This window comes from Lepidochelys kempii, chromosome 6 (assembly GCF_965140285.1).
Source record: "Lepidochelys kempii isolate rLepKem1 chromosome 6, rLepKem1.hap1, whole genome shotgun sequence".
Classification (NCBI taxonomy): Eukaryota; Metazoa; Chordata; order Testudines; family Cheloniidae; genus Lepidochelys; species Lepidochelys kempii.
Window position 1 is genome coordinate 61,685,907 of NC_136385.1, and position 23,675 is coordinate 61,709,581.

A 23,675-nucleotide genomic window follows, 5' to 3' on the forward strand; every position below is an offset into this window, starting at 1 on the left:
AACCCACAATAGGAATAAAACAGGAGGCAGTTTCTTTGCCCCTGTTTCCAAGCTTTTTTCCAGCGAGCACACTACCCAAAAGCACACTCTCTCTCTCTCTCTGTCTCTCAGGTTTTTCCCAGGGTGACATGCCACAAGTGCTTCTCTGGTTTTGTCTGGGGCTTCCTTGATGTCTTGTCTGTGAGCTTTTGGGGTTTTTCAGCTGCTTCTCTCCACACATACACAAAACTCCCTCAAACAATAGTAGCTCCCTGCTTTTACATTCAGACCCCAGGAAAAAACCCTCAGATAGTATGTTTCAACTCTAGCTCCAGCCTTGTATGCAGCCTGAGTTTTGAGTAGCGGCTCCTATTGGTTTCCACTATCTGTTCCGTAAAGGAACATAATTGCTTTTTACATTTATCCTGAATGAAGGGCTGCTGTTACGCCCACCAGCTTCACCATTGTTTCACCCAACTCCCAGCATAAACGCTACCTTTAGCTGTTGTTTCCTGCTGTTTCTCTCAAGAGTTCATGCTCAAAATTACATTGTGGCCATAAATAAAATCCATTGGGTGGTTCTGAATCCTGTTGCTGTGATGAGAGGATGGGTCTTGCTGGGTGCTAGCACAGTCTCTAGTGTGCAACCCTGAAATTCACTTCAGATCTTTCTGCTAAGTGAGGGAGTGTTCCGGTTTGGAGCCTAAAATACTGGCTGGACAGTGCATACCAGTCTGGGTAATTCAGAAAGCACACAAGAGAAGCAAATGTGAATGACATGGCTTCCTGCAGATGGAACAGGATCTGTGGGTGGTCAAGACTAACATAAAAGTGGGATCTATGGGGAAAGGGTGGCAAGGGACCAGAGTTATGTATTTGTGTGTCAGCTGTTTCTGTTGCAATGAGCATGTGAGAGGCTGGATCCATGAAAAAAGTCCCATTGCTTTCAGTGGGAACAGGAATCAGGCCCTTGAGGAGGATTGGGATGCTTAGTTTTCCACGGGAATGTGACTGTCCCCAGGGTGAGCACAAAGTTCTGTTGTCCATCCATGATCCACCCTCCAACTTCCTCTCAAAGCACTACCCCCTAAGATCATGCCTCAGGCCCTCACACAAAACTCTGTTGCTGGTGCACATGACCTTATCTTCTCTCCTGGTTTCAGGTTGAACTTGTCAGACTTTTCCATGTGGCTTCTCTTCCCTGAGGCAACTGCAGCGACTAACTGGATGACTGGCTGCTGGCTCAATGATCAAGAGATTCACTGAGATGACCTAGTGAAGGGGATGGGACAATGGTGCAGAAGAAGATCTCCCCGCAGTTACTTGACTACCTTGTGATCGTTGGGGCCAGGTAACCTAATAGCCTCCCAGCTATGGTTTTGCCAGCAGTGGGAGGGAACAGTAGACCTGGCACCCCCTAGCTGTTCTCTCATCAAGTGCAAAGTAAATACTGTTCAGAATATATAGAGAATACTAGAATGCATAGAAGGTGCAATTTTGAAATGTATCCTATGAGAAAATTATTAATATAGGGTAGATCTCTGACTTTCCCTTGAGAAAGAGTTTTATTAGCCTGAAACCCCGGAAGTTAATTATCCATAAAAAAAAAAAAATCAGCTGGTGTTGCCATTCTAGTGTTAGTCCTTTCACTAATACTCATTTATGTAAGTTCTTGGACTGCTCCTTCTATCCTTATATGAAAATTAAGAATGACTTTTAAAATGTTTTTTATTAACTACCAATAAATACAAGGGTTAACATACTCATTCAATAGTCAATTAATACTGAGTGCTTATCAAATACAGAATTGATTCTTACAGTATTTGTCAGATACACAAGTGGCATTTGTTGCTGATGCTATTTCCTGCGTCCTTTTACAATATTTCATTCATTGATGTGTTCCTAAGTGGATTAAACTTCCATTTCCAAATGCAAATGACTTAAACATGTTATAGCATGCCCCACCATCTTTCCTTTTCATGAGAGGGGCTTGACAAAACAAAAAGTTTATGTTGACTAAACAGGGAAATAGCTTATTTGTTAGATTTATTTTTATTGGCTTACAAGGCTAGCTGGACTTATTTTAGAAAGAAGTCTGTGACCAGAGTAATTTGTCAACTGTACTTAATTTTATTTCTTGACTTCTGTGTAAGAAATATCAGTCCTCCCCAGATATAGGTGTCTGACTGTTTGTTGAGAGAGGAGGAGAAAACATTTAATATATGTTAGTTTCTTTTAATACACTTTATTAACTGGAAACAAGGAAGAAACAGCACTTTCTGACCAGAGATCTTTCTGTGGGCCACCAGTGGTCCATGGGACAACAGTGTGGGAATTACTCTAGTAAACATTTGTACGTTAACCAGTTTTTGCAATTTGAAGGCTATAAAGTGTAAATTCCACTTTAAAATTTTAAACACAGAAAAATACATCTCTGTTTACTAAAACTTTTTAAATTTACAGGATGAAATCCTGACTCCATTGAAGTCGATGGGAATTTTGCCATTGGCTTTAGTGGAGCCAGGATTTCACCTGTGTCCTTTAAGATTATCAAAAGCAAAAATACTGTACTGTGCTTTATCTAATAAGGGAACAAAAGTTCTTTTTTCTGTGTATGCTAGGATCATTTGTTTGGTTGGCCTTGTACATGAACAAAGTGCTTATAATGTACTTTTTATCTTTAAAAGAAAACTAGCAGTGTTTTCTTTCTCACTGTTTCCCTTTATTGCTAGGAGAATTTGAAATGTTATTCCCTCTTTGCTTTCTATAGACTCTTCAGTTTGTGGGTCTAGTACACTTCTAATGCAGTTTTATTAAAGTTTGTACATTATATATCAATTCAAAGAGTTCCATTATGCATGATTTTATTATGTTTCTGCTTCAGCAGTTTCTTAGTCATGCTCTCAAGAGTGTGGTTTTCTCCCCCCATGGGCCAATCTCTGTCTGAGTTCTCCTCTGCAGCTAGGGCCCACTTTGCATGCCCTGGTAGGATATTATGATAATTTGAGGCTCCTAAACTTTCTCTCACAGTATGTCATCCTCATAGGTCACAGTGATTTGTAGGTGATCTGTGGCAGGTGGAATACATGGGAGAGAAGTTAGCGTGTCAGTGATGGGGAGTCTCACTTAGTTTAGAGTCCGTTTGAAGCAATTCGCTATGGCTGTGGTGAAGGTGCATTGTCCTGTTCTACAGACCTACAGTTTGGTAAATTTCCATTGCCACTGGTTGGGAATTGATTCCAGTTTTTCTTGTTGAATTTTCCATCTATTTCTCAGGTAATAAAAACCCTGCATTTGGACCAAGCTGGCTGAGTTTATGCTCGCAGGGCCAACTCCGGAGGAGAAAAAAATCTGTGTCTTCTCTGGCTAAGTGTCACCCAGAGATATATGTAGTTGGTTGCATTTTATAAATCAAAATCAGGGAAACTTCCCTTCTCAAGAAGATGCACTTCCGCAGTGACACACCTATGGATCTCTTCCTCTTTGTCACACTTGGGGATGTCTGCTCCCCCTTGTACCTCAGTGTTGACATTATAGACCATTCCTTTCCCATCCTATGATTCTGGTCCCCTATGCCTTCCTTCCCCGGTTGTCCTGGGCCTCCTTGTATGTCTACTGACTGAGAAGCTGTGCTCCCTTTAGGTATTGGAGGAGGCAGAGGTTGAAGCTCATTCCATATGGACTAGACAGGTTGCATGTGGGGTGGCCAAGGTTTATGTTGGAATTGCCCAGCTGGGTAATTGTGTGATTGTGTTCTTTATAGGCAGCCAAGCAGTGATAGTGTGGCCCAGACCCCTGAGCTGCTGCGACGTTACCCTCTGGAAGACCATGCAGATTTCCCTTTGCCTCCCGATGTGGTGTTCTTCTGTCAGCCGGAGGGATGCTTGAGTGTACGGCAAAAACGCATGAGTCTGCGAGATGACACCTCCTTTGTCTTCACACTCACAGACAAAGATTCGGGTGTCATTCGCTATGGGATCTGTGTCAACTTCTACCGCTCCTTCCAGAAGCGAGTGCCCAAGGAGAAAGCAGAAGGCACTGGTGGGCATCGAGTTCGGGATGGACAAAAACCCCCCAAAGCTGGGGATTCTTCCATTGCCCAAGAGGAGGTGGGCAATGAGAGTTCAGAGAGTGGCTCTTCACTGAAGACACCAAGCACAGAATCCACTCCAGATGTCAACCGGTCACCTCGCAGTAAGCGTGTGGCCAGAGGCAGCCATCACTCCCGGAACAGCACCCTGACGTCCCTGTGCATCATTAGTCATTACCCCTTCTTCTCCAGTTTCCGTGAGTGTTTATACATCCTGAAGAGGCTAGTGGACTGCTGCAGTGAGAGGCTGCTGGGCAAGAAGCTGGGGATCCCTCGAGGGGTGCAAAGGTATGTGGGGTAGGGGAAAGAGGCCCTTTCTCTTACTCTCCAAGGGCTGCAGTTCTCTGCTTCAGCCTCTGCTCTAAATTATCTGTATATGTGTTTTTGCAGGAGTAGTGGAGGTGGTTACTGTTCGTCTGTGCTGAGATGTTTCTGTTCTAATTCAGCTTTGCAAGAGGGAGGGATCTGTGATAATTTTTGTAAAAATTCATAGTTGTCTAATTCAATAACTGGATTTTATTTTAAACAGTAGTGCACCTACATGAAACAGAGGCAGTACCCTGCTAATAACTCTATCTAAATTTGATCTATCCTTTCTAAATCTAGACATTGATACCATTGTCATATCTGTGGCATCTGAGTGCCATGGTGATGCACAACATGACTGATATAATTTTGACCATGGAGGTACAGAGACAGAAATTAGAATCATAAGTAAATAATGCAAAGAATTTCAACTCGGGGAAAAATGTAGCTAATGCATTTGAGGAGAAATAATCTGAAATAAATGCTAAATGGGAAGGAAGAAACCTGAGCAGGAGGAGTAGCTAAGTGAGACCAACTGGTGGTTTGTTGTGATAAATGAAACATGATCTTAAAATGTGAAATGGTAGCTGAAAATCCCAGTTATATGGGATGCATACACAAAGGAATATTTCACCATGGAGCAGGGAAGGCATAGTACCTCTTTCTACAGCCATAGTGTGACTGCACCTGGATTATTGTGTTTACTGCAAAAGGTAGAACATATACAACAGGAAACAATCCTGCCCTGATGTCAGATACATATGCTGGGTTATAGTCTTATCTCTAATTTCTGATTGTATAAATACCTTGCTAGTGGTCCCAGGCCTGACTTGGTGGGTGGGGATAGGAGAAGATATCCATGCTGTTAGGGCAATGATCTGCTAGTAATAATGTTACACCTTAAATCTCCTCAGGTGCCATACTACCATAAGAGAGCAAGATGGATTTTATTCTGCCCCATGCATCGTCAGTGGATTTGCCAGCGAAATTCCGGTGTCAGAATCTTTTTTGGTGCCAACATCAGAGGCAGAACAAAACTAGTTGGATTTTCAGATGAAAATTTGTGGCTCCCTGGCTTTAGCTGAGTTGTAAAATGAGCTTTGATAGACACTGAGACAGAATAAAGCTGGAATTTCATATCCATTTCAGTTACTTCTCTGATTATAACTGCACTTTAGAGAGAGAAATAATTTCTGGTGCTGGCCAGATGGAGTGTGCAAGCTGGAAGGTTCCATGGTGGTAGAAAATGGCCATTCAGGAGTTAAGAGAAGCTGAGCAGCAGATAGGGGAAAGTGGGGGTTGGGGGGATGACCAGGAAGTAAAGGGAGTGTATGGGGAACAAATATTTAATAATTGGCTCTTCAGTCTAGCAGAGAAGGTAAAACACGATCCAGTGGTTGGAAGTTGAAGCTAGACCAATTCAGACTGGAAATAAGGTGCAAATTTTTAACAGTGAGATTAATTAACCAGTGGAACAATTTACCAACGGTTGTGGTGGATTCTTCATCACTGACAACATTTAAGTTAAGACTGGGTGTTTTTTTTAAAAGCTCTGCTCTAGGAATTATTTTGAGGAAGTTCTATGGCCTGTGCTGTACAGGAAGTCAGGCTAGATGATCACAATGGTCCCTTCTGACATTAGAATCTATGAATGTAGGTAATGGCTAGGGGCATGGGCTGTAAAGCTGTGTGTGCAGCATCAGGGAAGTTTAAGTTGCAGGCTTTCATTGTCATAGGACTTGGAGACCCTAGAGAGCACGAAAAGAGGGTTTTGAGGTGAAGGCTGCATGAGAGAAAGCTGCTTGCCCCACGCTCTGGGAGAGTGAGTGTGCTAAGGGAGCAGTCTGATGTCCTGTATACTGGGAATGGCTGGAGAGTAGAGTTTAAAAAAAAAAATGTTCCTAAAACCAAAGCTGTGGTACTCTACCCACCAGAGTTCTCTTAAATTCAAAATTCCGTCTGTATTTTGATCTCCCATCTCTTCCTTATCTGGCTTTCTAGGTAGGTCCTCGGGAGCCAACTTCCTGTGGGACTAAATCCCGAAAGAATAAACATGTATGCTAGAATAGTTACCTGGCCCTGCCTCTAACATGGGGCTGTTTCACTTCAGTGGGCTCTGTGTACACTAGCTAAAGGGGAGAGACCTTCAGCTCTCCAAGTGGGAAATGATGTTTAATCACTTTGCCAGATTAGAATATTGCAGAAGGGCTTGAGGATGAGATTATTCTCTTTACTGGCCATCCATTTCCCTAAAATGCTAAGGAACTTCACAGACTAGCTAGAGGAATCTGTAGTCCTGTCAATGAAATGGGATACTTTAGCTGTTTTACAGGTCACAGCAACATTGCTCAACGGTTTAGGACAGGAAGTGGGAAAAAAAGAATATTATATCAAGTGAAAACTGGAGAAATTTAGTGAAACTCAGTGTAATTACCTGAATTGGAATTTGGGACAGATGCCAGGATCCCCAAATTCTTCTGAAAAATGCATTGGGATTTTTAACTGTTTGGGCTCTGGTTTCGTTGCCTCTAGCAGCACAGAGTTTTATAACACTGTGCTGGGACATTGGTTCATTGCAGTCTCATGGGGAGTGCCACCCACTGAATCCTGTTCTGGGGTTTCTTGGGAGATCTCGACCCTGTTTAGCTATTAAGATCTGATGAGACCCTAGCCCCAGGTGGTATAGCCGTGACTGTTCTCACCACAGTAAGATTTATGTTCTTAATGCTTTGCTTTAACAGAGTAATTTAAACACCTACTATCCCTTCCTCTTCCCTGGCTGGACGGTGAGAACTGTGTTACGCTGTTTTCTGCTGCCTGGTAGTCTTTGGGGATTCTGGCCTTCCATGGAGGAGCCTGGCAAAATTCTGATTGGAACAGCTGCAGAATGTCTCTATGGGACTGTGTTAACCTCATCATTCTCCCCATACAGGGATACCATGTGGCGGATTTTCACAGGTGCTCTCCTAGTGGAAGAGAAATCCAGTGCATTGCTACATGACCTGCGTGAGATAGAGGCCTGGATTTATCGCCTGCTCCGCTCACCTGTACCTGTTGCAGGCCAGAAGCGAGTGGATGTGGAAGTCTTACCACATGATTTGCAACCAGCCTTGACATTTGCTCTTCCTGACCCATCCCGCTTCACGTTGGTGGATTTCCCCTTGCATCTGCCCTTGGAACTTTTGGGAGTGGATGCTTGTTTGCAGGTGCTGTCATGCATCCTTCTGGAGCACAAGGTGAGAGGGAGAAGATGTTTGTTGGTCGGTCGGTCTATGGCTTCTAACCAGTACAAAGACAATTAGAAATCTAACAATGTTGGTGGGTAGGACTGATGTCCCTCTGCGGTTCTAGGAATAGTTTGCATGTGGGAAGCCCCACCTGAAGTTCCAATCTGGGAGGGTCTTGCTTTCTGTGCAGAGTGTTCAGAGGTTTGTTTGTGGAAAGACTTTTGCTGATGCACGATCATCCCATCTAATAACAGCCAAGTCACATGGAGGCAGAGCAAAGTCTCACATAGCCCTGTGGAAGCATCAGGAGAGGGAGAGGTTTATTTTGGAGCTCCTTTTGTGGGAATCCCTGGGCTGGATGAATGATGGATATGGTGCTAACATGAGTTGTCTTGGCCATAGGTGGTGCTGCAATCCCGAGACTATAATGCTCTCTCCATGTCCGTGATGGCATTTGTGGCTATGATCTATCCACTGGAGTACATGTTCCCAGTGATCCCACTGCTCCCCACCTGCATGGCTTCTGCGGAACAGGTATGTTACATTATCTCATTAGCTGCAACTTCAGTTCTATCCTGCATTCTTCTGCTGTAAGAACTCTGTCCAGTGTGGGGTGACTGGGTATTTTAGGGAATAAAAGGCCCCATCTCCAAGTGATTGGTCTCAATCTACTACAAGTCAATAGCAATCTGATATTATTTTGATCCCTTCACGCAGTCTGGTCAGTGTAGGTGTGAGAGCCGTCTTCTCTGCAGCTCCTGATGTCAGGAACAACTTCCTGTATCGCTTCATAGTTTTTCAGTGTAGATTTTAAAATACTTTTTCTTCATTGCCTGTGCTGCTTTAGCAACACCATCAGCTTGAAATTGAATCAGTTTTTTTTAAAATGGCTTTATTCCCAGAGCAGTGGAATCAGCACCTTCGATCAATACAAAATACATTCAGACTCTGCATCTGTCTGTCTGTGTCTGTGACTTGTTCCCTGTCTGGCTTGGGCTCTTCTGTGAACTTTTTCACCACTGGGCCCATGAGTAGAGCAGCAAGCTGTTGGGTTTCTTCTAAAGAATTTTCCCTTCCCAAGAGGCTGGTTACTTCACCAAAGGAAAGCGTGTCCATTCTGGATGGTTGCTGGGAAAATTGCATTTCTTCTTCAGGACCTTTGAGTTTTGTCCTCTTTGTGTCCCTCCGTTGGACTGTGTATGAGAGCTGTGGAATGGATGCCAGCTGTGATAACTGGCTGGTACTTTTGTGTTGTCCCCTCTCCTGTAACTGGATTGTAGACAATCCAGTTAGATTGTATTTAGGAAGGAAGGTGTGAGCATTACCAATACAGATCTTTCCCTTATTCTTTCCTTTTTCCTCTAGTTACTGTTGGCCCCCACACCCTACATCATTGGGGTCCCAGCCAGCTTCTTCCTTTACAAACTAGACTTTAAAATGCCTGATGATGTGTGGCTTGTTGACCTGGACACCAATAAGGTAAGTGATCTGTACTCAGGAGCCTTTGGTTTTGATGAGAGGGGACAGTTTAGTGGAAACCCCAATGCCCATGGTGGCTTTGAGAAATGCAGTGCACATGCCCAAGTGCACACATGACTGCAGTCACATCGCTTTCTGCTACCCCAGTGCTTTTACTGCATGGTTTTCTAGGCGCTGTCTTGAGGTCCCTTTTCCCACTCCCCTCCTACTATTTCAGCTGAAAATGACTCTTGAAAGGAATTTATTTTTTTTCTTAAATCATTATAATAGAAATAATGTAGGAGTTAGGGCAAATTTAAAGTAGTCTGCCTGCCTGCCTGCCCTGTGAGAAACTACAGAGGGAGAATAAATCCTCAAAGGAGTTATAAAACCACATTGTCTACTTGGCAGTCAGGACCCTATTTTTTTTACAGCTTTTGGAGGAGAGAGGAAATTAGATCTGGTAAGTGTCTTCCTGCAGAATTTGGTGTGGTAATTCAGAGGACCATATAAGCAACTCTACATTGTGGTATCATCAATGCTGCTTAAAGGGAAACACATGTAACATACTCTAATAAACTGGGAATCTGTGTTTAGAAAAGTTTGAATTTTCTTTTATGAAGCATAAAGTAACTCCTCCCTAACCCCAAGGGCGTGAAAATCAAAGTACTGATCCCATCTAAGTCTTCTGCAGCCTTTGTTCTCTATCAGGTCTCATAAAGCACAGGACTCCACTCTGGGGGTGGCTACTATCGAAAATTGTTTTGCTGTTTAATTCCAGGTGATTGTTCCCACGAACGCAGAATCTTTGCCAGTCCTGCCAGAGCCAGAGGCATTAGAGCTTAAAAAACACCTGAAACAGGTAAGTGGCCACTCCACGGGTCTGGTGAGGAGTGGACATCAGACTAGCTAGACTGCCTCAACTCAACAGGTGCTGATCTGTGTAAGAGGGCAGCTGTGCGGATCACTGGGTCTAGTATAGCACATTCTGTAAGGGCCATTTGGCACTTGGATACTGTGGTGCCAGACACCTGAGACTGACTTTGGGTAGAGAAGATCCCTCTTGTTCAGGCAGCTGCCTCTCAGTCAGCTAACCACCTGGCCTGGGGAGACCTCCTGCTCTGAGTGTGGTGGTGGACTCTGTCAGCATGGGCAGCTGAGTAATAAAGCTGCAAAGACATACTTCCTTGAGACCCATAGGCCATATGGTTTCTTCCCAAACAGTGCTCCTTCCAGAATGACCAAAGTCTGAGGCTATTCTCTTGTTTGCAGAGCTCCCTGTAAATCTCCCTAGGGGTCTTCAGTTCATCTTCTTCAGTTGTTTTTCCGTTTGCTATCTCCCCCCCCGGCCGCCGCTTTGCTTAGGGAAGTGTGGGGCTTGAAATTTCTCATTTTACCTGTTTAAGATGCTTATTCCTTTGGCGTGCCCTTCCAGAGGGTGTCTGGTAGGCTCCTCCCCTGCTCCCCCCAGGTTAGAGCACCTGAATAAAACACTGCTTATAGAGCAGTTAGTCTTGGACCTTGAATAGGGAGAGGCAATTCTTGATTTAGTCCTAAGTGGAGCACAGGATCTTGTTCTGTGAATATAGTTGAACCGCTTGGTAATAGTGATCATGATATAATTAAATTTAACATCTTTTGGGTGGGGGGAGAATACAAATGAAGCCCCACCACAGTAGCATTTAACTTCAGAAATGGGAGCTGCACAAAACTGAGGAAGATAGTTAAATGGAAATTGAACAGTCACAAGAGTGAAATGCCTGCAAGCTACATGGAATCTTTTTGAAAACACCATAATAGAGGCTCAAATTAATTGTATTCCCTAAATTAAAAAATAGAGAACGAAAAAATGCCACCATGGCTAAACAACTGCGAAAAAGAAGCAGAGACAAAAAGGCATCCTTTAAAAATTGGAAGTCAAGTCCTACTGAGGAAAATAGAAAGGAGAATAAATTCTGGCAAGTCAAGTGTAAAAGTATAAATAGGACAAAAATGAATTTGAAGAGCAAAAGATTCAGGAACTAACAGCAAAAACATTTTTTAAGTACATCAAAAGCAGGAAGGCCTGCTAAACAATCAATGGGATCACTGGGCGGTTGAGGTGCTAAAGGAGCACACAAGGAAGACAAGCCCATTGCAGAGAAGCTAAAAGAATTCTTTGCATCGGTTTTCACTGCAGAGGATCTGAGGGAGATTCCTACACTTGAGCAATTCTTTTTAGGTGATGTGTCTGAGGAACTGTCCCAGACTGAGGTGTCATTACAGGTGGTTTGGGAACAAATTGATAAATTAAACAGTAGTATGTTACCAGGACCAGATGGTATTCACCCAAGAGTTCTGAAGGAACTCAAAGGTGAAATTGTGGAGCTACTAACTGTGGTATGTAACCTATCACTAAAATCAGATTCTGTACCAGATGACTGGAGGATAACTAATGTGACACCATTTTTTAAAATAGGCTCCAGAGATTACCCTGGCACTTACAGAACAGTAAGCCTAACTTCAGTACTGGGCAAATTGATTGAAGTACAGAACAGAATTATTAGAGAGACAGATGAACACGATTTGTTGGGAAAGAGTCAATAGGCCTTTTGTAAAGGAAAATCCTTCCTCAGCAATCTGTTACAATTCTTTGAGGGGGTCAACAGATGTGGACAAAGATTTTTCCGGTGGATATAGTGTACTGGGACATTCAGAAAGCCTTTGACAAGGTCCCTTACCAAAGGCTCTTAAGCAAAGTAAGCAGTCATGGGATAAGAGGGAAGGTCCTCTCACGGATCAGTAACTGATTAAAAGACAAACAAATGGTAGGAATAAATGGTCAATTTTCAGAATGGGGATGTAAATAGTGTCCCCCAGCGATGTGTACTGGGGCCAACGCTGTTCATTGTATTCATAAACGATCTGGAAAAACAGGTAAAGGATGAGGTGGCAAAGTCTGCAGATGATAAAAAACTACTCAAGATAGTTAAGTCCAAGGCAGGCTGTGCAGAGTTAAAAAGGGATCTCGCAACACTGGATGACTGGGCAACAAAATGGTTGATGAAATTCAGTATTGATAAATGCACATTGGAAAATATTCCAACTATACGTACAAAATGATGGGCTCTAAATTAACAGTTACCACTCGAGACAGAGATATTGGAGTTATTGTGGATAGTTCTCTGAAAATATCTATTCAGTGTGTAGCGGCAGTCAAAAAAGCTAACAATGTTAGGAAGCATTAGGAAAGGAATGGATATATAAGACAGAAAATATCATAATGTCACTATGTAAATGGTATCCCCACACTTGGGATTCTGTGTGCAGTTCTGGTCACCCTATCTCAAAGTTATATTAGAAATGGAAAAGGTTCCGAGAAGGGCAACAAAAATGATGAAGGGTATGGAACAGCTTCCATATGAAGAGAGATTAAAAAGACTGGGACTGTTCAGCTTGTAAAAGAGATGATGATGGGGGGAGGTAGGGAGGGCAGCGGGGGACGGGGGGGAATATGATAGAGGTCTATAAAATCATGAATGGTGTCGAGAAAGTGAATAAGGAAGTGTTATTTACCTCACACAAAAACCAGGGTGTCAGCCAGTGAAATTAATAGGCAGAAGGATTAAAACAAAGAAAAGGCAGTACTTCTTCACAGAATGAAGTTGTCAACCTGTTGAGCTTGTTGCCAGGGGGTCTTGTGAAGGTCAAAACTAAAACTAGATGGAAAAAAAGAATTAGGTAAGTTCATGGAGGATAGGTCCATCAATGGCTATTAGCCAGGATAGTAAGGGATGTAACCCTGTGCTCTGGGTGTCCCTCGTCTCTGACTATCAGATGCTGGGACTGGAGGATGGGATGGTTTGCTTGATGCTTGCCCTGCTCTGTTCTTTCCCTTTGAAGCAACTGGCACTGGCCGCTATTGGAAGACAGGATACTGGGCTAAATGGACCATTGGTCTGACCCTGTGTGGTCCATTCTAATGTTCTGATGTAATAACAATTGCTTAAGGGGGTGTGTACACGGCAAAGTAAAACCTTCAGCACTGAGTCTCAGAACCCTAGTCAGTTGACTTGACCTCAAGGGGCTTGTGCTGCCAGGCTAAAAATAGCAATGTAGGTGTTCCCACTTGGGCTGGAGCCTGGGATCCAAGATCCTCATACCTCTCTGGGTTTTAGACTCTGGGCTCAAGCGTGAATGAGAGTATCTACACCAGGGGTTGGCAACCTATGGCATGCGTGCCAAAGACTGCACGTGAGCCGATTTTTAATGGTATGCTGCTGCCTGCCAGGTCCCAGCCGCTGGCCACACTCAGCCCACTGCCGAACCCAGGCCCGGACCCCGGCAAGCAGCAGCGTGCCATTAAAAATCCTGCTCGCCCCGGCCCGCTCTTCTCTGCTCCCCAGGCAGGATGAAGAAGCTTGGTCCTGCCGGCTGCTGCTGCAGGGCAGGCAAGCTCCCCCCTCCCCCGCCTCTTCCCCCAGCATGCTGCGTTCCTGCCCCTCCTCCTCTCCCTGCCGCTGATGCGCTGATGGCCCTTGCACGGGAGGGGGAGAAGCAGCATGCTCGCTGCTCCAGGGAGGAGGCGGAGAAGAGGTGGGGACAGGGCCTTGGGGAAGGCGAGTGGAATCAGGGCATATCCCCTGCAGCCCCCTGCTGTGAGCCTCTCTGGGCAGGGGGCTGGGAGCACCCCCATGACCCCAGCCCACAGCCCCCAGACCTCTGCCCTGACCCTTACATCCCCCCCTCCCCAGCCCCTTGCCCTGAGCCCTGCCCCCTCCACACACCCAGCCCTCTGCCCTGACCCCTACACCCCCCCACGACCCCAGCTCTGACTCCAGTACCCCCCAAACATACCCAGCCCCCCCACCCTATGCCCTGACTCTTGCACCCCCCACATTCCCACCCCCACCCTGAGCACCAAACAGGAGCTCCTGCACCCTCCCACATTCCCACCTGCACCCCTTGCACCACATGGGAGCTGCCCAGGTAAGCACTCCACACCCAAACCTCTTGCCCCAACCCTGAGCCCCCTCCCTCATTCTAGCTCCTGGCCAGACTCTGCACCCAAACCCCCAGCCTGCTCCTTCACCCCCAGCCTTGTGCTCAGTGCACCTCCCACCCTCAGCTCAGTGTAGAGAGAGAGGAAGAGAATGGGCTAGAACCAGGGAGAAGGTAGGTACCCCCTCTCTGTGGGCAGGGCCGGGTTCCCAGACCAGCAGTGGCCTGAGTGGGGCCGGCAGCTGGAACCCCAGGCTGGCAGCGGGCTGAGCAGGCTGGCAGCGGGCTGACCAGGCCAGCGGCGTAAGGTCAGCATTTTAATTTAATTTTAAAAGAAGCTTCTTAAACGTTTTGAAAACCTTGTTTACTTTACATACGACAATAGTTTAGTTATATATTAAAGACTTATAGAAAGAGACCCTCTAAAAACATTAAAATGTATTACTGGCACGCGAAACCTTAAATTAAAGTGAATAAACGAAGACTTGGGACACCACTTTTGAACGGTTGCTGACCTCAATCTAGACTGTTGTTTTTAGCCTTGCAACCCAAGCCGGAGTCAGTTGACCTGGGCTCCAAAATTGTGCCCTGCTGGTTTTTCTTCGCAGTAGCCATAGACAGAGTTTTCAGAAACAGCTCACTTCTTCTCTCCTTTAGAGTAGTGCAGGGGTAGGCAACCTATGGCAAGCGTGCCAAAGGCAGCATGCAGGTTGATTTTCAGTGGCACTCTCACTGCCCAGGTCCTGGCCACTGGTCCCGGCGGCTCCGCTGCCAGCCAGGGTTCCGGCCGCCGGCCCCGCTCAGCCTGCTGCTGGCCCCGGGTCCTGGCCACTGGTCCCAGGGGCTCCGCTGCCGGCCTGGGGTACTGGCCGCCGGGCCCCGCTCAACCCGCTGCCAGCCCCAGGTCCCGGTCCGGAGGGCTCTGCTGCTGGCCTGGGGTACTGGCCATGGGCCCCGCTCAGTCCACTGTCGGTCATGGTCACTGGTCCAGGGGGCTCTGCTGCCGACCTGGCGTCCCAGCCGCCGGCCCGGGGCTCTGCAGTTGCCCCCAGCTGTGGCACCTCTGGCCCCAGCCTGGGGCAGTGAGCGGTGCAGACAGGGCCAAGAGGGGGCGCAGCTCAGCATGGATCGCATGGATTATTATTACTGGCACGCGAAACCTTAAATTAGAGTGAATAAATGAAGACTTGGCACGCCAGTTCTGAAAGGTTGTTGACCCCTGGAGTAGTGAGTGGGTGGGGCAAAAGAGAAATCCCTGGGAACTTTACAGCTTCAGTGAGTATACTTGGCCAGCTGAGGGACCCTTTGAGATATGCTTTAGGGTTTTGCAGCCAGTTTCTATCTCTTGCTGCAGTTGGGGGTCTAGTTAGTATCCCACATCTTGTTTTCACCCACGTAAATGCTCCAGGCCTCTCCCTGGACTTGACCCCTCTCTCCCTCTCTCTCTCTCTCAAATAATCTTTTCCCTCTTTCCATAAATGAGGTCCCAATGCCTCCTCTCAGGTCCCGTTAAGCCATTAATCAGCTTGGGACAGGGTTGGCTGATCCTGTCAAGCAGATTTTATCTCTTTATTTCTATATTTCTCCTTTTGTACACTGCATGCACTACCTAAAGGTAAAGTGTGTTGGTGAGGGCTGCTATTTCTGCCTCTATAGAGCAATTTGTATAACCTTTTGTAGGATCCCAGATGCCCTGTTGCTTTCACCAGAAAATGATCCTGCAGTGGAAACTACACTTGCTACCCCAAAACCTGTTTTCCCTACTGTTTAAGGGCTGTTCAGCAAAACTCCCAAACACTGGGGAGAGGTTGAACATTAGTAGAACAAAAAATGATATTCCTTTGGCAACTTCTGTCCAAGGATTCCAAAGCAATCAACTAAGCTCAGAAAATACCTTACCACTGCCGGAGGAGGGAGAAGGCTGACTACCTGCTGGCGCACAGCAATGTGGAAAGGAGAAACTTTGGCCAGTGACACTTAGGTTAACACCTAACCCTTACATAGAATGCCATCTGGTCAGTAATATCCATACAGAGCAACAAGGACCTTGGATTTTTAAGTCTCATTGGAAAAATCTCTGTTCACAACCATGGGACTGGAATGTTATCACTTTCTGGGAAGAAGGAGGGTCTAGTGGGGAGCAGATGAGGGATGATGGCGCATGCTGGCTTCTTTCAGGAATTGCACTGATTTGTGGTCCCTTTTATTTCCTTTCTCATCTGTGATATTTGGTAGTAATAGTTTTTTTTTTTTCTCCATCTGTCTGTGGTAATGTGTTCGTCTTGGCTCTGATTGGCCACTGATGTTGTCATGTGATCTTCCATCTTGCCTCCAGTGTCTGGCTAGCATGACTGCAATCACTCAGCAACAGCTGCTCACGCCTGACAACAAGGTTCTTTATTTTACTCTTTTTCCCCTCAACTTTCCATGATTTTTATTCTTCTTTTGTGCTTTACTTATTGACTTTTGAAAGGGAGGCTAGAGGAGGAGACTCAAGGAACAGGAGGAGAAATGGGGGAGATTTGGGACCAATCTGGTTGTAAGACTAGGAAGTTAGACCTTTACTACTTCAAGTGCACTTTCAAGATGATGCTATCAGGGCTTGGGATAATGCTATTTCTATAGAAAGGCACAGAGTTCACCCAGGTGAGAAACTGAGAATTGCAGGTTTATGTCCTGGGATTATGGCTAACAGCCAAGATACTGATTGGGTCCAAGGAGTGTATTTCTGACTACTGGAGATAGGAATAAATCTCCAGCAAGCTGCTGGATCCAGAATGCTGCATGCCCTGAACCTGGCAGGTTTTGGACGATTGGAAGCATCTGTTTTTACTTTTATCAACCATTCAGAAATCTGACACTGTGTGCTGTTCCCAGGACTGTCATCAGTGAGGAGGTTGATGGGGCAATCCAGCAAATGCAGGGTCAGGAACCCAACACAGGGATTTCTTTCTTGGCTGAGTGGGGGGCAGAGAATGGTGCAGACATATTCCTGAGAGTGCACTAGAACCTGGCACAAGGGCTGTGATTGCTTAGGGGTCAAGTCAGCTCTACTCTTTATATTCTTGCCTGAATAATGGTTTCTTGCTGACTGTACATGTGACCTGTTGCTTCTCAGGCCTTGGCCAGCATGAGTCTGAATACCCAGCCCATTCTTAACCTAGAGAAGTTCCATGAGGGACAGGAGATCCCACTGCTCATGGGAAGACCTCAGAATGGCCTACAGTCCACCCCTTCCACGGAATTCAACCCCCTGATCTATGGCAATGATGTGGACTCTGTGGATGTGGCCACCAGGTGAGGCTGACCAGGCACCTACATACCGAACCTCCATAGGGTTCACACTTGAGAAGGAAGTGCAGGGCTTGCTGAGGGTGCCATGTTGTAAGCCAGTCTGTATCTCTGTCCTTCAGATAAACACTGAATGTTAGCTATAAAAAAATTATCTTCAAATAAACATGTTAAGGCAGTGGTTACCATGAAGTTTGTGTCAGGAGCTCACTGATGATGAAGCAGAACATGGCAGCAAAGGCAAGATAGCTAATGAGAATGAATGTATAGAAATGGAAATTACCATGTCCAAAGGGGAAGCAAAACTCAAAGGGCTCAAGATGAGGGGACTGGATAGTCTCACTCCCAGAACATTGAAAGAACATGAAATTACTCGTCTGGTAGCAAGGATTTTTAATAGATCTATGAGATGGGGGTGGAACAATATGGCAGTAGAATAGCAAACGTCCTATCTATATTTAAGAAAATGAAATAAAGTGATCAAGGCAACTTCAGACCCATTAATCTGACCTCAATAATATGCAAAGCTTTAGAACAAATTTGGATGGAAAGAATAATTAAAGGCGTGAAAGTAGGATCAATTGCAGCATGGGTTTACCAAAGGTAGATCATGTCAGACTAATCTGATATCTTTCTTTTGTTTAGATAACTGATTTTTTAGATAAGAGAGATGAAGTAGATCTAACCCATCTGGACTTCAGTAAAGCATTTGACATGGTGCCACATGGGAAATTACTAGTGATTGGAGAGGTGGGGATTAGTTCAAGAATTGTAAGGTGGGTAAGGAACTGGCTAAAGGAGAGAAAACAACAGTTTGTAGTGAAAGGAGAACGGACGGGCTTTCCACCGGTCATATTCACTGTAAGAAACGTAATCCCCAGAAACCTGTCTTCTTATTAGCAACTCTACTGGCTGGTATAAGGGATGATCAATCATGAAGGGGCTTCTTTGCCAGAAGCAGTTGGTTGGGCTGACAAGCCTTGTGTGAGTTGGGTTTACAAAGCACCTGCTGTGAGGGAAAGGAAAGTTAAACCAAAGCAGTTTCTCGAGAAAACCCCTTTTCCCAGTGAGAGTCACACTTCCCATTCCTATCTTGTATCACCCTTCCCTTTGGGAAACACTCCTGGGTGGAAATGTTGCCTGTTGTGTAACATTTAAAGGCCCTGTGTGTCCCCCCTCGCCTTTTGAGGTTCCATGTCTGCATCTGACATATTACCATCTATTTTCTTCTTAGGGTTGCTATGGTGAGATTCTTCAACTCACCAAACGTTTTGCAGGGTTTCCAGATGCACACCCGCACCCTTCGCCTCTTCCCCCGGCCTGTGGTGGCCTTTCAGGCCAATTCTTTTCTTGCATCTAGGCCAAAGCAGACAGCTTTCGCAGACAAGCTGTCTAGGACACAAGCAGTGGAATACTTCGGAGAGTGGTCTCTCAACCCAACTAACTATGCTTTTCAAAGGATCCACAACAGTAAGTCCTGGTCCTGCCTTTCCCCTCACCCTCTCTAATTCAGAAGCTTCTAATATGAAGACACTGCTGGGAAAGAAGTTGGCTAGTCAACACACCGTTCCAGCAATGGAGCCTATTCTTGCTGTGGAAGGGACCTTCTTTTCCAGTAAGGGTCCTTGAAATGAGTCTTGAACTGAAACCTCCTTGTCCCAATTGGTTGTGGGTTTCTGTTGAATTATTGTCATTGTTATCCTCCCTCTGTTGTTTGTTTCACCTATTTGTGTCTTGTCTGACACCTATTTGTGTCTTGTCTCTGTAAGCTCCTCAGGACAGGGACTCTCTGTTCCTATGTGGTTTTATAGTGCCTAGCACAATGAGGCCTCATTTAATCAGGGCCTCTCTGTGTTGCCATAATACAAATAACGAAGTTCATTTAACTCTCCTTTTTCCTGTTTTTTTTTCTTTGCAGACATGTTCGACCCAGCCCTGATTGGTGACAAACCAAAATGGTATGCTCACCAGCTTCAACCAATCCACTACCGTGTCTATGATAGCAATTCGCAGCTGGCTGAGGCATTGAGTGTCCCCACAGAGAAGGAAACAGATTCTGAACCTACTGATGACAGGTTGGTGGGGAACATGACACTATTCAGTTACTAACTAAAGGTCATTGTAAATGTTCTGGTCATCTCTTGCTTTGCCATTGCAACCTGTTTCTCTGACCTCAAAGATTCCCACCTTGTTTCTTCAGTCTATAAAACGCACTGCTGCTAAAGTAATTTTTCTTCACTGCTCTGACTGTGTCACAGCTGCCTCCGATTCCCTTCTTTGGCTTTCATAAACTCTTCATCTTCAAGCTTTTTTTTTTTTAACATCACTCTGCCTTTGCCTCTGATTCGTCCTACTCCCTTTGGTCCACTTGGATTTCTAAACTCCCTTTTGCCATGCTCCTCTCTTTGCTTTCTTCCATGCTGCCCTTTGCTCATGGATTGTCCTTCCTCCCTTATTGCAACAAGTATCCCTCCTTTCTTTCAAATCCCTCCTCAAAACACAAAGCTACATGAAGCCTCTCAATGCTAATCTACCGCTTAGGAAGAACTATTCATGAATTTAGTAAAACATAAATAGCTGCAGCCCTTCTGAGTGGTGATTCTATCCCAGCCCCCAAAGCTGTGTCTCTGCTCTGTTGTTTTTTGTTTGTCTTTCAGCTTGCAAACTCTTCAGAGCAGGACCTTGTCTGTTCTCTACATTCTGTGCAGCACCAAGCACATTAACGGGAGTAGTCTGTTATTAGCCAAGCAAGGAAGGGCTTTGTGCTTTCTGATTCCCTTATGCTTTCCCCTCCTCTCTCCTGAAAGCTCAAACACTTCTCCATGGCTACAAGTGCTCAGTTCACTGCACTTTGATGAGGGCCAGTGAGTTGCTCTTCACATCTTCTCTTCACCTACCCCAGAATTTTTAAATGTGCTTGTGAAAGGGTCCCAGGGGTGCATCCTGGACTGTGGGACTGCTGAGACCCCAAACCCACCAACCTTGGTTGTCTCTCACACCGTGATGCTGATGTCAAGCTACGAACCTCTGATACATACTGCACTTACACAGAATCCACAGGCAGGGACACACACAATTGAGTTACACTGAGTGATCTCCTAGCCACTCATGAACCATCAATAGAGAGGCTCCAGCCAATTCCCTCCATCTCTACACCCCAAAACTGTACTGTCTTCACTGATCAAGGCCCGTTAGGCAGTGCAAGTTCATTAAGTAGTTTGCCACTCTCTCAATGTGGAATGGACACACACTAGCCTTTGTAAATTGAGTTGAGATGTCCCAAGCACTTCAACCAAAACACACTGTTTTAGGAAAAATATAAAACAGATTTATTAACTACAGAAAGATAGGGATTTTTAAGTGATTATACATAGCAAGCTTAGAGATCAAAGTTGGTTACTTAAGAAATAAAAATAAATTTGCAATCTAAATTCTACAAATTATGCAGGATTTGAATCAAGCAGTATCTTACCATGACAGATGGCACAAGCAGGTTACAGTTCCTCATTACACAGGCTCAGACCACCCTTCCCCAGTTCAGTTTTTGTCTTCCAGATGTTCTTCCAGATGTTGAGTTGGGAGCATGGGAGGAGAGAGGCCAAATGATGATGATACTTCCCTTCTTTTATCTTTTCTTCCAGCTTGCTGGAAAGTTCTTTGCTGTGACATGGAGATCAGGCAGTCCCCATTTGTCAAGCAGTCTCCATTGCATACGTGCTCTTTCTGAGAAGTCTCTGGGATGGCCATTGAGAGAGTAGATTCCCTTTAAAGGGCCGTCAGCACATCTGGCAGCTCCTTTGTAGCAATTGAAAGGTTGGCTGTGGGCATCTCCCAACCTCACTGTATATTTCAGTAACACATATAGCAGTGCTTCATAACTTCACATATAATGATAGCACATACAATCCAACAGGATATTAATGTTCAACAGATCAAGAATTTTAAAACGATACCTCACAAGGCATACTTTATATGACAGTGGTGAATATGAGGGTTCCAGGGTGCTACTCTGAGGTGCAAAGTGTCTCAGTGTGCTCTCTTAAAAATTTGCCTCCACCTCCGGCTTGTGGCCAGCAAAGCTGCTATGACCCTTTCAGAGGGATCAGTGCAGCATGAGCCTTGGAAAGGCCATAAAGCAGTGCTGATGATCCATACCTTGGAGCATCCAGTTCCTGTGTTGCTGTTTGGCTGCCTCTCATCTCTCTCTCTCATCCTAGTGGTAGCGACAGCATGGATTATGACGACTCAAGTTCTTCCTACTCCTCCCTTGGTGACTTTGTCAGCGAGATGATGAAATGTAACATTAATGGCGATACCCCAAGTGAGTAATTAACCTCCTAAGCTGCACTTTCATTGGGCCTGTATGGACCTTCCATCCCCATTCACCTGCACTTTGAGAAAGTTGCCTCTTCTAAATCTTTCATTCAGAGTGAGAGGCAGGTAGATTATGGTCTGCTCTTATGTAGAAGAGAGACTCTCAGCCTATTCTGCTGCAGCCTGGGACAGTCAGAGGAAGAAACTTTCTCCTTTCTGTAAGCATCACTCTCCAAAAGATCTTTAGGAGAGAGGAATGAACTGAACGTAGTATTGGTGACAGGAGCTAGTTTAACAACCCAGGAAACTAAAGTGCTCTATCCACAGAAGATGTGCAGCATGTGCACCAGTAGTGCAAGCTTCCCCCTACCTCACAGTACCCAATCAGTGCTCATCAGCCCTGACCAGAAAGAACCATTTTTAGTAGAGAGCGAAGAGAGAATTGTCTATGGCTTCTGATGAGGCTGCCAACAAGAGTTTCTGTTGGGATAGTAGTTTTTCCTTCCTTAAGAAACTGTTATTGAAACCCCAACTCATTTCCCATGTTGGACAATAAAACACTGAGCAGTTTTTGTTCATTAATGAGATGGGAAGTTGTTACTGTGCGTTAGGCAAGAGGCTGGAGTAGTGAGGAGTCTCTAATGCCTGGTGTTGTGTTTGCAGATGTTGATCCTCTGACACATGCAGCCCTGGGTGATGCCAGTGAGGTGGAGTTTGATGACTTCCAGGAATATTCAGGGGATCTGGATGTGCAGGCTCTGGACAGTGAAAGCTCCCAGGACAACAACCAGCCTCGCTCGAGTTCCAGCACTACAGCCAGTAGCAGCCCCAGCACTGTCATCCATGGGGTGAATCATGTGTGTACTAGGACTATTGCACACACAAGCTCAGGCACAGGGTGCTAGGACTGGGAGTCTAGGCAAATGGGATTGGGATGAGGGTGACTCCTGCTAAATGGACTTGGGTAGATGAATTTCTCACCCTTTTCATAGACAAAGCTGAGTTTGCTTGCAGAATTATGTTCTCCAGAAATGTTTCCTTTCAGTACAAGTCCTGTATTTCCTATCCCTATCAGCCCGTGGTCAGGAATGAGGCACCAAGCCTTAAAGCTGAGAGAGTAAGTTCCCTCACCCCTCTGGCACTGTGTGGGGTTGGTTCGGGGAATGGGAGAACTGGTATGGCAAAATTATGGAGCCAGTAGGTAGAGGGTAGACAGTGAAGAAGGTATATGTGTTTCAGTCAGACACCCAATATAGAATCACAATATATACGCATATTTTGAATGAACTACTCCCATGATAAGGTTCATACTATTTTATACTTGTAAGTGGTAGTAATTTAATGGTAATTTCATCCATATCGATAACTCATATTCTTGTATTTGCTGGACAAATACCAGCTAAATAAAAATCCCTCAACGGGGGTTGGCATTTAAGGCTGTAGTGAGTGGGGATACCACAGGGGTCTAGAAGACTTTGTAAATTTAAATATGATCAGATTTTGTGGGGAACACTAAGTGGGAGAAGTGGCAAACACACAGAACAGAAGCAGGCTTAGCAGTGAGCTGGAGATGCTGGGATGGTGATGGCTACAGGTTCAGAGATGAGGTAGTATAAACGATGCTCTCAAGGATGGGGAGCATGGACACAAACTGGGAGGATCTCTGGAAAACAGTGAGTCTCAGACATCAAGGGGCGATAGGAAACTTTAATAATCAGTTGGATCTCTGGGCAAATAGAATATAAAACTAAGGAGGCAACTTCGCTGCTTTCTGTAGACCTGGAGCAGCCACCCCTGAATAGCAGGTACAACTCTGCCCATGGAGAGAAAATATAATGATGACAAAGGTCCTGGGAGAGACTGAGGGAGGAGCTGCTTTTGCATAGTCTGATGAAAATGAAAAAGAGCAAACTTGCCAGGGGAGTGGAGAAAACAAGAGCAGGAAGTTATCCCCGTTACCGTGCGATAGTGGGATACAGAGCAATTAGCCTAAAACAGAGGGAATATTTAATGATAAGATTTGTTGGGCA

General features: G+C 45.3%; 1 protein-coding gene across 31 annotated transcripts in view; it reads left to right on the forward strand.

The window, feature by feature from the left end:
- MADD (MAP kinase activating death domain) overlaps nt 1-23,675 on the forward strand; it is a 123,694-nt gene that overhangs the window by 23,896 nt on the left and 76,123 nt on the right. For 18 of the 31 annotated variants that reach the window (XM_073348306.2, XM_073348277.2, XM_073348284.2 and 15 more), the window contains exons 2-13: nt 1,143-1,330; nt 3,743-4,357; nt 7,308-7,611; nt 8,005-8,136; nt 8,968-9,081; nt 9,842-9,922; nt 16,376-16,432; nt 17,159-17,337; nt 18,566-18,801; nt 19,250-19,406; nt 21,549-21,652; nt 22,309-22,502. In XM_073348306.2, coding sequence (XP_073204407.1) covers nt 1,272-1,330; nt 3,743-4,357; nt 7,308-7,611; nt 8,005-8,136; nt 8,968-9,081; nt 9,842-9,922; nt 16,376-16,432; nt 17,159-17,337; nt 18,566-18,801; nt 19,250-19,406; nt 21,549-21,652; nt 22,309-22,502 — 2,232 coding nt within the window. In that variant the 5' untranslated portion in view covers nt 1,143-1,271. The remainder of the gene's footprint in view (nt 1-1,142; nt 1,331-3,742; nt 4,358-7,307; nt 7,612-8,004; nt 8,137-8,967; nt 9,082-9,841; nt 9,923-16,375; nt 16,433-17,158; nt 17,338-18,565; nt 18,802-19,249; nt 19,407-21,548; nt 21,653-22,308; nt 22,503-23,675) is intronic. The other 13 variants (XM_073348282.2, XM_073348307.2, XM_073348310.2 and 10 more) reach the window with 2 other exon arrangements.